Source organism: Nematolebias whitei, chromosome 5, assembly GCF_014905685.2.
Source record: "Nematolebias whitei isolate Nwh7 chromosome 5, NemWhi1, whole genome shotgun sequence".
NCBI lineage: Eukaryota > Metazoa > Chordata > Actinopteri > Cyprinodontiformes > Rivulidae > Nematolebias > Nematolebias whitei.
In genome coordinates, this window is record NC_056502.1 from 32,957,416 (window position 1) to 32,970,987 (window position 13,572).

General features: G+C 41.7%; 1 protein-coding gene across 1 annotated transcript in view; it reads right to left on the minus strand.

The window, feature by feature from the left end:
• The window catches only part of znf407 (zinc finger protein 407), a 253,669-nt gene that overhangs the window by 79,658 nt on the left and 160,439 nt on the right, over positions 1-13,572 (minus strand). The window contains exons 5-6 of the mRNA XM_037677291.1: positions 4,337-4,420; positions 471-591 (exon numbers count right to left, since the gene is read on the minus strand). Coding sequence (XP_037533219.1) covers positions 471-591; positions 4,337-4,420 — 205 coding nt within the window. The remainder of the gene's footprint in view (positions 1-470; positions 592-4,336; positions 4,421-13,572) is intronic.

The window sequence follows — 13,572 nt, forward strand, 5'->3', positions numbered from 1 at the left end:
GGGGGGGGGGGGGAGAGGCAGAAAGCTAGAGTGAGATTGAGATGTGCAACGCCAGCCAAAACTTTTTCAATTTCACCGACAATTTCCTGTGTAATTACTGATGTGGTGTGATGGTGTTTTAATGACAGGGACCTGCCAGCAGACACAATGTGTGTGTGTGTGTGTGTGTGTTGGAGATCTGGCTGGGCCTGTTGATGATGGCAGAGTGATGAGATGGATCCATGCTGTACCCCCCCCCCCCCCGCGCACACACTTTCACTCATGACACACACAACCACACACAAAGTTACTAGCATTAAGCCACCCCTGAGCCCCTGCATACACAAACTAGATTATAATGCCACCTGCTTCCTAACCATCAACCACACACACTTCCACACCTCCCCTTTGGACACATCACCTTCCACCCCCATGCATCAACCTCCTGATCATCAGCGCCAACAGCCAAGGGTGGGCCAATGAGCCGGTACCTGTAGTCGCACCAGGGGCAGCGGTATGGTTTCTCTCCGGTGTGAACACGTTTGTGCCGTGAAAGGTGGGACTGCGTGGTGGAGGCAAAGTTGCAGAGCTTACATTTAAAGGGTCTCTCTCCTGCAGGGTGGAGGGGTTGGAACAAACAAACAAAAACAAGAACAAGAACGAAAGATGAGATTCAGATCACAAACAATAGGGAAAAAATGCAACTAGCATTATTTCAATAAAAATGTAAGATGATTCCACCAGCTTTAAAACTATTATAATGTTTTCAAATGAGTGTTTGAGGGTTCAAAAACAGGTTATGACAATAAACAAGGCAAAAAAAAAAACTTCTCTTTTAATGGTAAAACATTTTTTAACAATAAGTTTGTTGCTTGGAGGTTAAATAATTATATCCAGCAAAGTTCAGTCAGGTCATCTGGACGGTTTCTTTGTTTTGCTGAGATGTTTCATCCTTCATCCAAAGGACTTCTTCGATCGGAGGAGCCACCAAACAAAACTGATTCCCACCACAACAGCATACTCTATGGTGGGAAAAAAAAAACTGTTTGATGGTGCTGAGATGGCCTCCGGGACCAGCCCTCTCCCCTGAGACAGTCATGCCAAAGTGGTTCAAGCACCAAAGTTCATGCTCAATAATCCAGGTAGTCCTTTGGATGAAGGACGAAACGTCTTTTATATTTGTTAAAATTGTCACAATGTCGTGACGGTATGGTATAAGACAGATAATCAGTGAAAAGACTGAGCTCCAAGACTTGAGGTCTTGGTCTTGACTTGTTCTCACCCTCCCGCGGTCTTTGTATCGACTTTGTCTCGGACCTCAAAAGTCTTGGTCTTGTCTCGGTCTCGGTACACTCTGGTCTTGGTCTTGACTTGGTCTCGGGTTAGGTGGTCTTGACTACAACACTAAACCAAGCCCCAATAAGCGATACGCCAGTGTCCCCATCGCTGAGGGATTAGAATAGTCAAATTTTGTAGTTTTTGAGACAAGTGTTATTCTGGATTGGGATTAAACAGGAAATGAAAGTAAACATATATGTTTTGGTGCAAGATATTCAAGTGGGGAGGAGTGTGAAGAACAGAGGGAGGCTTTCTATTTTTTATTTTTTTACTTCTCCGAGGCAGAGCAGAGTGACGGATCTTGGCGAGTGAAGGGAGCAATTTTTTCCACCACCAGATGCAGTGGTGGGGCCAGTGGGTGGCAAGTGGTGGCCTTGGCCACCCAAATCATTTGAGAAAACTATAGTTATAAGCAATAGATAGGAAATTTTATTACACCTGGATTAGAGTTGCATTCTGGCCTAAAAATCTGACTCGGCCCAGCCTGAACTCGTATCATATTTTCTGAGCCTGACCCGAAATAGACCAATTAACTGTGATTACAGGCTCAACCCCCCCAAAAAAACTTAAAAAAAAAAATAGCTTTAACTGTTTTGGTAAGCAAATCAGTTTGACATAATTTAAAAACATATTTCAAAGAAAGGAAGATATAAGATTTCTTGTTTATTAACAGGAGTCAGTGGATTATTATAGTTATTATAATATTATAGTTATTATAGTTATTAACGATCGGCGGATGGGGCGGCTGATGATCCAAATTGGGTTGTTGGACAGGTGCGCGTCCGCTGACGCAGCAGCTGAGTCAGTTAAGTTTTAGGTGGGTCACTGGCAGTCATCCATCTGGACTTTTTTTTCCACCTCTTTCAACCGGCTGGGCCTGGCTGCATGCGTCCGCTGATGCACTGGCTGAGTCCAGTGGGGCTTCGGATGGATTGCTGACAGAGTTCCATCTGAAGCTTAACTGAACTTTATTTTTACTTCTTTCAACCGGTCGCACACTGATGGTGATCCAAATTGGATCGTCAGCCGCGAGCGTCCGCTGACACAATCAAAAGCCCGACACCGGCCCAGCCCGCCCATCCAGCACATTATTTTGACCCGGCCTGATGCGGGCCCGGGTTAGAAATGACAGCTCTAACCTGGATGCAGCCACACTCCAAAATGGAAGTTGACATGTTGCATATTTTTCCAGTTACCATGCTCACAACATGCATGGATCAGAGGGTATTTCCCATTCCCCTCACTCTGCGACAGAGGACAAACAGGCTTGTAGGTATAAGTTATCAAAAAGGCCATCCATCCATCTATTATCTTTACCCGCTTCTTCCTTTTCGAGTCATGGAGGTCACTGGTGCCCATGTCCATCCATCACAGTGCAAGAGGTCAGGGACACCCTGGACAGGTCTCCAGTCCCATCACAGGGACACATAGAGACAAATGAGACAAACATCCATTCACTCTCTCACTCACGCCTAGGGCCAATTTAAGCCCCCAGTATAGTCCTGCGTACGTCCGTACATGGAGGTGCGAGCCTACCCCCGCAGGGCGTGTCTGTGCAAAGCTCAATTTTATGACCGCGTACGTGGTGTCGCACAATAAACCACCCAGCGACGGACTGTTTTGTATGTGACACCAATGTATTAAATTCCCCTTCTTCATCCCTGATCTGACCTTTTCTTTTGTTTGCTTTTTCAACAGGCAGTGATCTCTTCCACTTCCGTTGATGCCATGACTGAAATGGTGAGAAATGAAGGAATTTGTCACGAGCGAATTAAACTCAGGTCCAGCGTGGCTGCGGGAGGGTCTGGAGATTTCCTGGTGGGCTGGTCTGATGTGTGGGCTGCAGGACCAGCGCTCCCTGTTTTTTAAATTTTTTTTAGATCTTTTTATTAACAACATATAAACACAAAACACCACTGCAGCTGAGGCTGCCGGCGCTCGTTTTTTTTTTTTCCTGACCTGTCAATCAATCCAGTAGGCGTGTCAGCAAATGACCAATCGGCGACCTCAATTTGTCCCAAAGGTAAACGCCCCTTGTCTGTGGAGCTGCTCTGCAGCCGCTCAGGGTGGATGCTCGAGTACAAAGTCTGAACCTTCTGCGTACAGTACGCGCGTATCGTGTGGACGTACGTATGCGGGAGTATACTGGGGGCTTTAGAGTTACCAATCAGCCTAACATGCATGTTTTTGGTCTGTGAGAGGAACCTGGAGTACCCAGAGAAAACCCACGCATGCACGGAGAGAACATGCGAACTTCACCCAGAAAGGCCCCCAGCCAGGATTTGATCCGGCGACCTTCTTGCTGAGAGGCTGCAGTTCTATCAACTGATCCGCCATGCCGCCCCACAAAAAGACCGTGTCATAAATTAAGAACGAATACTCCAGGTGTCCTGAACATCTTTTGCAAAAAAGTTGTAAAAATCAAGTAATGAAAATAAATGTAGAACACGTTGTTAGAAAACTTTCCCCAGACAAATGTTGGGGTTAGAGAACAAATCTTCTGTCATGGACTCTGCAGCTAAATGAGTGGAAGTGACACATGTGAGCACAGGAGAGGAGGACACGAACTGGAGGAATCAGAGTGAGAAGGCAGCAAAATTTGAGGAGCAAACTAAATTAATATTTATAACAGTATTCTTGATCGTTGGACGCCTGCCAGACAACGGTTAAGAATGGTATTTGTTTCACTATCTCAACCCCCCACCCCCCCACAAAAATAAAAAAAACACTTGTTATTGACAGCCCATCTGAAAAATGCAATTTCCCAAAGTGACAGAATGACATGGTGAAATGATAACTGAAATTAAAAATCTCAGATTCAGTCAGCCATTCTCGTACACATGCCCATCACCGTCAGTGGCGTGTCATGCTCATGTGCCCATGTGTGAGCGAGACGCGGCAAACAGTCGCCTAAACCACACGGTGGTTCGGATCTCAAAGTGTCAATCACCTGCCAAGATTAGAAAAGTCTGCATGGACGAGTTAGTTTGTTCTTGGATTTGTTTGAGGCGCAGCTTACCTGTGTGTTGGCGTCTGTGTTTGGTGAGGGCGTGTCTCGTGCCTCCTGCAAACCCACACAGGTCACACAGATAAGACTTCTCTCCTACAGAGACAGAGTGGAGAAAGGAAGAAAGTAGGTTTAAATACAGCATGGAATGAGGTTAGACTCAATAGAAACACTTCTTTTATATTAATAAGACTTCATTCAGTTAACCATAACAGTTTTCTGTCCATCCATCATCTTCTGCTTATATGTGGTCAGGTCCCTGAGGCAACAGGTTCAGGAGGAAAACCCAAGCGTCCCTCTACTCAGCAACTCTACATTAGGGGTGTCCAATCCTAGACCTTGAGGGCCACTATCCAGCAGGTGTTTCTCTGCTCCAACACACCTGATTTGTATCCATGGGTGATTAAAAGGCTTCTGCAGAACAAGAAGCGCTAACTAAACCATTGAATCAGGAGTGCTGGAGCAGAGAAACAAGGAAAACATGCAGGATAGTGGCCCTTGAGGACCAGGATTGGACACCCCTGCTCTACATGCGCCTCCTGGGGGATCCCAAGGTGTTTCTAGACCAGAAATAGTATATAACCCTTCCAGTGAGTTCTGGGTCTGCCCAGGGGTCATCCTAATCAGATGTTTGAACTACATCAATTGACTCTTTTTAACACAATGCAGCAGCAGCTTTACTTTGAGGTCATCCCTGCTGACAAAGCTCCTCTCTAAGGTTGAACACAGTCACCCTACAGAAGAAGTTCATTTCAACCTCTTGAATCAGAGATCTTGTTTCCTCAGTCGTGATATGTACCCAAGGACACCAGGTGAGTTGGAAAATGGATGGACAACCAAATCAAAGGTTTTGCCATTTGGCTCTGCTCCTTCTTTACCTTAACAGATAGGAGCAACCCCTTTATTATTGAGAACGAGGCCACATTCTATCTGCCCATCTCCTGCTCCTTCCCACAATAACTTAACTTTGAGGGAGACTCAGTCTTCCTGAGTGAGGCTTTTTCATTCATTCAACCTTTATTCATACATGTTAGTTTCATTGAGCCACAAGGACTCATTTACAAGAAAGACCTGTTTTAAACAAAGAACACAAATGAGGTACAGACAACAATAGACAGTCACATAAAAGCATATAAAATGAAAAGTAAATAGAAGAAATTATATATATATAAAACAAAACAAAGAACAGCTACATTATAAAACGATGTAAGATACTAAAAACAGGAACATGCCTGCGTTGGTATTTGCCATAACTTACAGTTGTTTAAAATCCCTTAGAGAGGTCAAGGTCAAGAGCTTCAGATATTTTTGCAAGTTATTCCAGGTTACAGGAACAGAGTAGGAGAAGGTCCCTTGCCATGTTAGGTCCACACTGAGTGGACACTGCAAGTACCGTATTTTTCACGATATAAGTCTCACCTTTTTGCATAAATTTGCAAGTCCTGCGACTTATAAGGCAAAGCGACTAATATACGTTTTTTTCTCCATATTTATAACCCAAGTTTTAGCTGAGATCTGACGATTTCATTCATTCCGACATGGGAAATATTGAACACTACCATTTTCAGCCACAAGAGGGCCCTCAAACAATGTGGCAAGCCAAGTGCCTCATTAATAGGTAAAAGTGGCTATTAATGAGACACTTGGCTTGCCATAGAAGCTGCCACCGTCTCACTTTGGAAATCCTGGAGCAAATGTCAAATTAGCTTCATTTTGCTGCGCTGCACAGTCGAACTACAGCTGATTTGACCAATATAGTGCATTTATTAAGAAAAAGTTCAACTGAGACACACCTTTACTATAATGTCGAGCAAACAAACAATTGTTTATAAGTGTTAATCTTGTTAAATTCTTGTTAAAGTCCTCCCATGCACGCCATTTGGCAGCCAATCAATTTTTGGCACAACACCAGCCCACGTTTCCAGGTAGTCAGCAGTGACGCATAACAAACGTGATGTGTCAGCGGTGATGCATAATAGATTTGACTTATACGACAAAGCTACTTATTTATGTTTTTTCCACTTTATTATACATTTTTGGACAGATGCGACTTATTTGGTGGTGGGACATATACGGTGGCAAGTACAGTAATAATGTCCTGAAAGCGCACACTGTAGCTACACTCACAAAGTGACATGTAGGAGGAGATGTATGAAGGCAACAGACCAAGAGGTGATTTAAAGACAAAAGGATGAGTGAGTCTTTCTCACAGGGTATGTGCAAAGTACTGTGTGAATAGCCAGGTTTGAGGGTGTGTTCGTTTATGCAGAAATGAGCTTGGACAGCAATGTTGTAATTTAGCTTCAACTGTTTTGCTTCCAGATGTTATGGCCAAATGGTGGACGCAAGAACAGAGTGGAGATCCTGTTGGGAAGAAACATGTGCCGGTGTGTAAACTGTTCTTCAGTGTCTGGACATTGTTGTGAAGCACTGGAAATGGGCACCAACATGATGACGGGGTTTCCCAAGTTGGGGTAAGCAACGGCTTTGTGCGTGACACGTACTACAGCATGAGGGGTTTTCCAAAAGCGCTGCACCATGTGTCTCATGGACTGTGAATGGCATGTTTGCATGTGAAAGACTGTCTCTTAACCAAGTATCTTGAGCCAACTGTTTGGCTTCAGATGTCTTATAAAACAACACTTAAAAGATCCGACTCTTTTTGCAATTACTTCCCTCAGCTGTGAACAGCCCCAGTGAACACTGAAGGTCATGGTCTAAAGACACCAACCCCCCCCCCCCCCAAAAAAAAGTTCCCAAACCAGACTCTCCTCTGTGTCTTGAGAACCTGGTCATAAACATCACAAATTGGATTGGAGATGAGGGGCATTATTGGCAGAGTCAAACACAGCTCTGGCTTTGGTTATACAGGGACTAGGGCTTTAAAAGACTACTTGAGTAATCGACAGGTCGATACCTAGGACATCTATCGAGTTTTTAAATTTCACGTCAAGTATTCACAGTGACGTAATTTTCATTTACCCTTTATTTATCCAGGTAGTCTCACTGAGCCATGAGAACTAATTTTCAAGAGAGACCTGTTTAGGGAGCAGATGGTGGGGGTTAAGGGCCTTGCTCATGGGCACAGAGTGGGGCGAATGAGGGTGGGGGCAAGTGTGGGTGCTTCACCTACCCCACCCACATTTTTGATGTTGTCGGTACCGGGGCTTGAACCAGCGATCTTCCGATCACAGGCCCACCTTCTCTAACCTCTGCACCACCACTCCCCACAGTGACGTCATTACGTCACAATTACGTCATTGCGTCACGTGATCCGCACCGGGCTACTAGTAGAAGCTACCAAATGGATTTCTCCCAGCAGATAGACTGAGCGGAGCAGGCCCAGTCTTAGCAAACAGGTAGAAATGCATCAATAGTATGGAAATATTTTACTAAAGATGAATCTTCCGGTTCAACTACCGTAAGGAAACAGAAAATGAATCAACTTCCTGACTGTTTGGAGCTCGTTGCAAACTGGTGTTATACCATATTCTGTGTCCACCGTATATTGTGACTGTAGGGGGCGGTGTTGCATGCACTGTTGCTGGTCACAGAATATGGTGTAACACAGGCTCTAATCGTCCGAACCAGAACCAGCTTCCTCTGACCTTGTTTCACAAACTAAAAGCAAAAAATATTAATCTCTAAACCTATAAAAAAACCTATAAACATATTAATCTGTAAAACTAAACCTAATACGCACCACAGCTGGCAGTGGTGTGGGGTGGTCGTCCGCCCCACTGTTTTTAGTTTCATTTTTGACGTGCTGCACGTTATTTATTTCACTTTTGCAGCTTCATAATAATAACTAATAGTTTTGGTTTTCCTGTGACTTATTTGCAGAATGATAAATGGTAGGAGCATAATATACTCTCCAAATGTTTTGGTGGTCTTTTTTTTTTGTTGGTAAATAACAAATGACTTTTTTTGTGTTTTTATTTTTTATTTATTTATTTTTTCATCTTGCGATCCTATGACGTCATCAACTACTCGAGTTCTACTCAAGTTTTATTATGTTAATGTCGAGTTTAAAAATTATGTAGTTGTTCAACCCCTAACAGGGACAGGAAAAAAAGGGAAGTTATCTTTAGCCTAATCTGTGTTCTGCAAAATTAAGTCTCAAATAAAACCTTTCCACCTGACAAACACACAGATGCCGTTTCTAACTTTAACTGGTTAATTTCACAAACTGGGGACTCAAAAACTGAAAGTCTTGAACATTCAAAAGAATGAATTTACAACAAATGATCAATACACCAAGTAAACATAATGAAGACTGTAAATTGCAACCAATTAAGAATTAACAGCAACAATTTACACAAAGCAACAACTAAAGAGTTTGTCAAACTTATTTTGATTTGTTGATAGAGCAAACAAGAGTACTGCATACGGCACATTATACATATGTCGAAAAACCACTATACAGCAATCTATAGAAATGGCCAGGGCAAGCAAAGACCTTGTATAATATTTGACCTTAATATGTGACCTTGACCTTGGAACTGGGGTGATGAAACTTGTATGTGACACTTAGTCTACTGATGATGCATTTGTGTATGAAGTAGGGGTGCGCCGATAAATTGGCCGGCCGATTTATCGGCCCCGATTTCCTTAATTTTGAGTGATCGCAATCGGCCGATATTTGCATGAGAAACCGATTTTACAGATTTGTTTGTATTTTTAACAACGACTATTTGAACTTCATTTTTATTTCAGAGCACTACCTAATGGCCAGTTAAAACAAGTTTGTATTGCTTCTAGGGTATTGTTCAAGGTAACGTTTTTCAATAAAATAAGATTGTAAAATTGAAGGTGCATTGTGACCTTATAACACCTGACAGTGTCGCTTATAAACAAAATCTGTATTGGCCAAAATCGGAATCGGCAGGTCAAACTTTTTAGAGATCTGTGATCGACCAGAAAACTGCAATTGGTGCACCTCTAGTATGAAGTTTCGTTAAATTATCTTCAGTGGATCAGAAGTTAGGACTGGGACAAGAGAAAGTTCACGAACGTATGGAGACTATATCAAAATACATCTGCCTTCAATGGGCAAATAAAAAGACAACCAATAAATAAAGAAAATCATGGTACAACTGCTTTTACTCACTTTTAAACTGTGATGCGTTTTACTTTTAATTTTAAAGATGCATCAGCAATCCAGAAGTAATGCAGATAAATAAAACTACAGTCTCAGACAAGATGATGAGGCTTTAGGGAAGTTTGCAGGGTTAGATTTATGACATCTGAACCCTTAATCCTCCCAGCGACGTTCTTTTCTCTCCAACAGCTGAGGTGTCGATGAGCAAACGCCGGGCGCTCATCGACACAAAGAGGAAGGAAGCGGTGACAAAAGGGGAAATGTGTAAAGTAGGAGTGAGGCACAAAGCGAGAAAAGAAAAGACAGACTGAGCAGATGAGCGGAGGGCCTGGTTGGCTAACAGATGAGCGAAGCAGAAGTCGCAGATCACTAGCGTATATCCATCAGAGCTCTCATAGCTAACTAATTCCTCCAATCAGATGGATCCATGTAAATATGTCAAATGGGGGACGGGAATTGCCAGTGTGGTTTATTGACTGTGATAAAATCTGAAAAGCACCGCTGAACATAATTACATACTTGTCAGAGCCATAAAAATTAGCTTTATTATCAATGGGATGGTTTTGTACAACTTCATTTGGGGCGATGCCTTCCAGATGGGGAGCGTGGAGAGCTTTTTTATACTCCTCCTCCTCCTCTTCTTCTCTGCATCTGGCTCCGTCATTAACGCCATGATGGTCTCTCTTTCTGCCTCTCTCCGTCTTCCATTGCGCACACACTCACGCACCCAGCGTTCGTGATTAGACTCACACAGACGAACATGCGCGCTCGTTTTCAGATCGGATGCAGATGTGCACCCCAACTGCACGTTGTCAGCTACTGTTACATATGTTTGTGTATAAAAATGGTGCATAAATATGCGTGTGCATGTTTAGTGCACGCAGCTCAGATATGTTCCAGTAAAAACCTGTCTGAATGCTGAACTTTGGCTCTTTTGTTGCCACTCACTGACAAATATGGGCGCCTCTTCCAGCTGGGCCTCGGAGGCGCTCGCCTCCTCTTCAGCATCTTTCATCGAGTCCACAGAGACAAAACAGCTTCAAGTTTCCTCTATTACACCCATTAAAACCCACTTGGCTGTGAGAGTTTTAATGTGGGGCCACTCAGACGAGAGAAAAACAACTTTTAAAAAAAGGTACGTTTATGGAGTTTTCAGTGCTCGTGTGGACGGCCTTAAAATGAACAATGTTGTTATTGTTTAAAAAAACTGAAAATGGACAATTCAGTCTTTTATTTGATACATAAAATCACTTCTTTGTGACAATCCAGACACCTGGCTGATCCTGGAGGAATAATTTAAACTATTAAAGAAAGCTTTAAATTTTTAACTTTCTACTTTTTGTTCCTCACCACGGAACAAAGGGGGAATTGGAAATACCCCAAATCTATGTATGTTGTGAACTAACTTAAAAAATGAATGAGGTACCAACTTACATTTTGGTGTGTGGCTGCATCTAGATGTAAGAAAGCTTACTATCAATAAATGGGTTGCCTCGTCAAAATCCAAGATGGCTGCCACCATATACTGTATATGTTCATTCATTAACCTTTATTTAACCAGGCAAATTCCATTAATTCAATACAATTCAGTTTATTTAAATAGCACCAAGTCACAACAGAAGTCGTCTCAGGGCACTGAACAGAAACATTCATAGATATAAAAAGTAAGTTGCATTATTTATACGAGGAGCAGACTGCTTTGAGTCTAACTTCATCGCAGACTCTCATCATTAAGATCACAGATTTCTTTTGCAAAGGAGGCCTGGGCCTGAAGGCAGCCTAACATGCATGTTTTGTGTTTTATTTATATATGTAAACTGGTCACCCCGATCATTTGAGGAAATTATGCTTTCCAGTTTTTATGTTTAAAAGTATAGTTTCCTCAAATGAGTAAGGTGGCAGAAGATTCATCTATGGTGGCCCTGGCTCCACCATTGCACCTGGTGGTAAATTAAATTGCTGCCTCCAGAATCTGCCACTCTGCACTGCCTCAAGGGAGAATAAATACATTAATTAATTAATAAAACTACCTCTGTTGTTCTCACAGTATAACTCCTACTCACTTGAATATCTCGCACCAAAAACATTATTTCATTGCATTCCCTGTTCAGTTCCAGTCCAGAAAAACACTCATCTTGAAAACTACAAACATTCACTACTCAAAGCCCTCAGTGATGGAGGACATCGGTGCGCCGCTTGTTTCAGTCAGAAAAAGTCAAGAACTGAGCAAGTGACACTAACAATGCATTTAAAGTCCTTAAAATATTTAGTCTACTGTTTTTGAGCGTACAAACCTTTTTTTAGTCTACTAAGGGTAAATAATTAATTAATTGGCATTTTCCAAAAAATGATAATTGAGATAATAAACTTACTTATATGTACTTACTAATTCTTTACAGATTAAATTATTATTATTTTCTTCTTTCAGCTGTTCCCTTCTTCAGGGGCCGCCACAGAGAACTAACTTACATGCAGACTTGGTGATTGTTTTTACGCCCGATGTCCTTCCTGACACAACCACAGACCACGGAGCTACCACAGCCTCTGTGTGGAGCAGAGAGCTGCTTGTTGGGAGTTGAACCAGAGACCTTCCAATTACAGGCTTGCCTTCTCTACTCTCTGCACCCCCCACCATTTAAATGATTAAACTGATTTATTCACATTAAGGACTGCATAGGAAACAATGTTATATGACAAGAAAGATGAAAAATAAAAAAGAGCCTGTTGCTTTATTTTTAAATATATATATTTTTAGGCAATAGCTAAATTTTAACAGTTGTGTGAGAAGTTTTAATTCAAATAGTATTTATGTTCTACACAAACTGTTTGACAGCATAACCCCTTTTACTGATGAGTGCAGGCACAAACCAGTGGTAGAAGATGGTTTTAGATTATATATTTCATTTAAAAATGATAAATTAATATCAGTCTTTACTCAAGCGTGACACCTTTTGTCAAAATACAAAACATCCGTTTGAGCAGCAGGTTAAAACAAATTAACCTCTTGAGATTCTGGGAAAATAAAGTGAGAAATAAATAAATGACTGCGAAGCACTTTAGAAGTAGAGACGATTCTTTAGCATAAGTGGTAAATACGTGATTAAAGTTGTGTTTAGAAGCTAAGTTGTAAACTGTACTCGGAGTTATGTCACGTATTACTGGAACAGAGACATCTATAATTTAAGTATTTTTTTAAAGAGATGAGTTAGAAAACAGGGAGTGATGACGCAAAGGTTAGAGAAGGTGGGCCTGTGATCGGAGGGTTGCCGGTTCAACTCCCCAAACTGATAACATAAATAAAATAAATAAAATAAAAATAAAATTAGTTTTGAAAAGTGTAAACCAGTCTTTGGCCCGCTCCCACCCCAGTGTATGGTTTATAGACATGAGAACATGTTGAAAATTGTGAACTACCTCTAAATAAAGTTGGGTCGGACACATTAATAAATCAATCTCCAACGAGCTGAGCTGGTGCAAAAGGAAAAGCACTTTAATTACTATGTCCTGATACATGCTCAGTAGTCCAGTCCCATGAATCTAACAATGTCAGGTCCTCTGGACGGGTTCTTCTTGGTTGACAAAGAAGAACCCGTCCAGAGGACCTGGCTCAACCTTATTAGATTTTAATTACTGGCTTCAAAACAAATACAAGCACCTGAAACCTTGATCTAGTAAACTCACATCAGTTGTAGTTAGTCACCTCTCACTACTGATGAACAAGAGCACCTCATATGGCACATCATACATTCATCGACAAACCATTATACAGCAATCTATAGCAATGGCCCAGACAACCAAAGACAATGTCTAACATTTGACCTTGGTTTGTGATCTTGACCTTGGAGTTGGGGTGATGACATGCTGTCTATTGGCGGTACAAATCCATAACAAGTTTCAATCAATTATCTTGAGCTGATCAGAAGTTATGGGTGGGGCAAGAAAAAGTTTACAGAAGAAGACCATACACAGCCAACGAGCATTCCTTGAAAACAAGCGTATTTCTGAACACCTTACACGCCAGAGTTTTATATAAACAACTTTGTGATCTGTTAATCTGTCTGGGAATAACTCTCAGCTACTACTACATCAAATTTAGTGTCTATATATATATATATATATATATATATATATATATATATATATATAT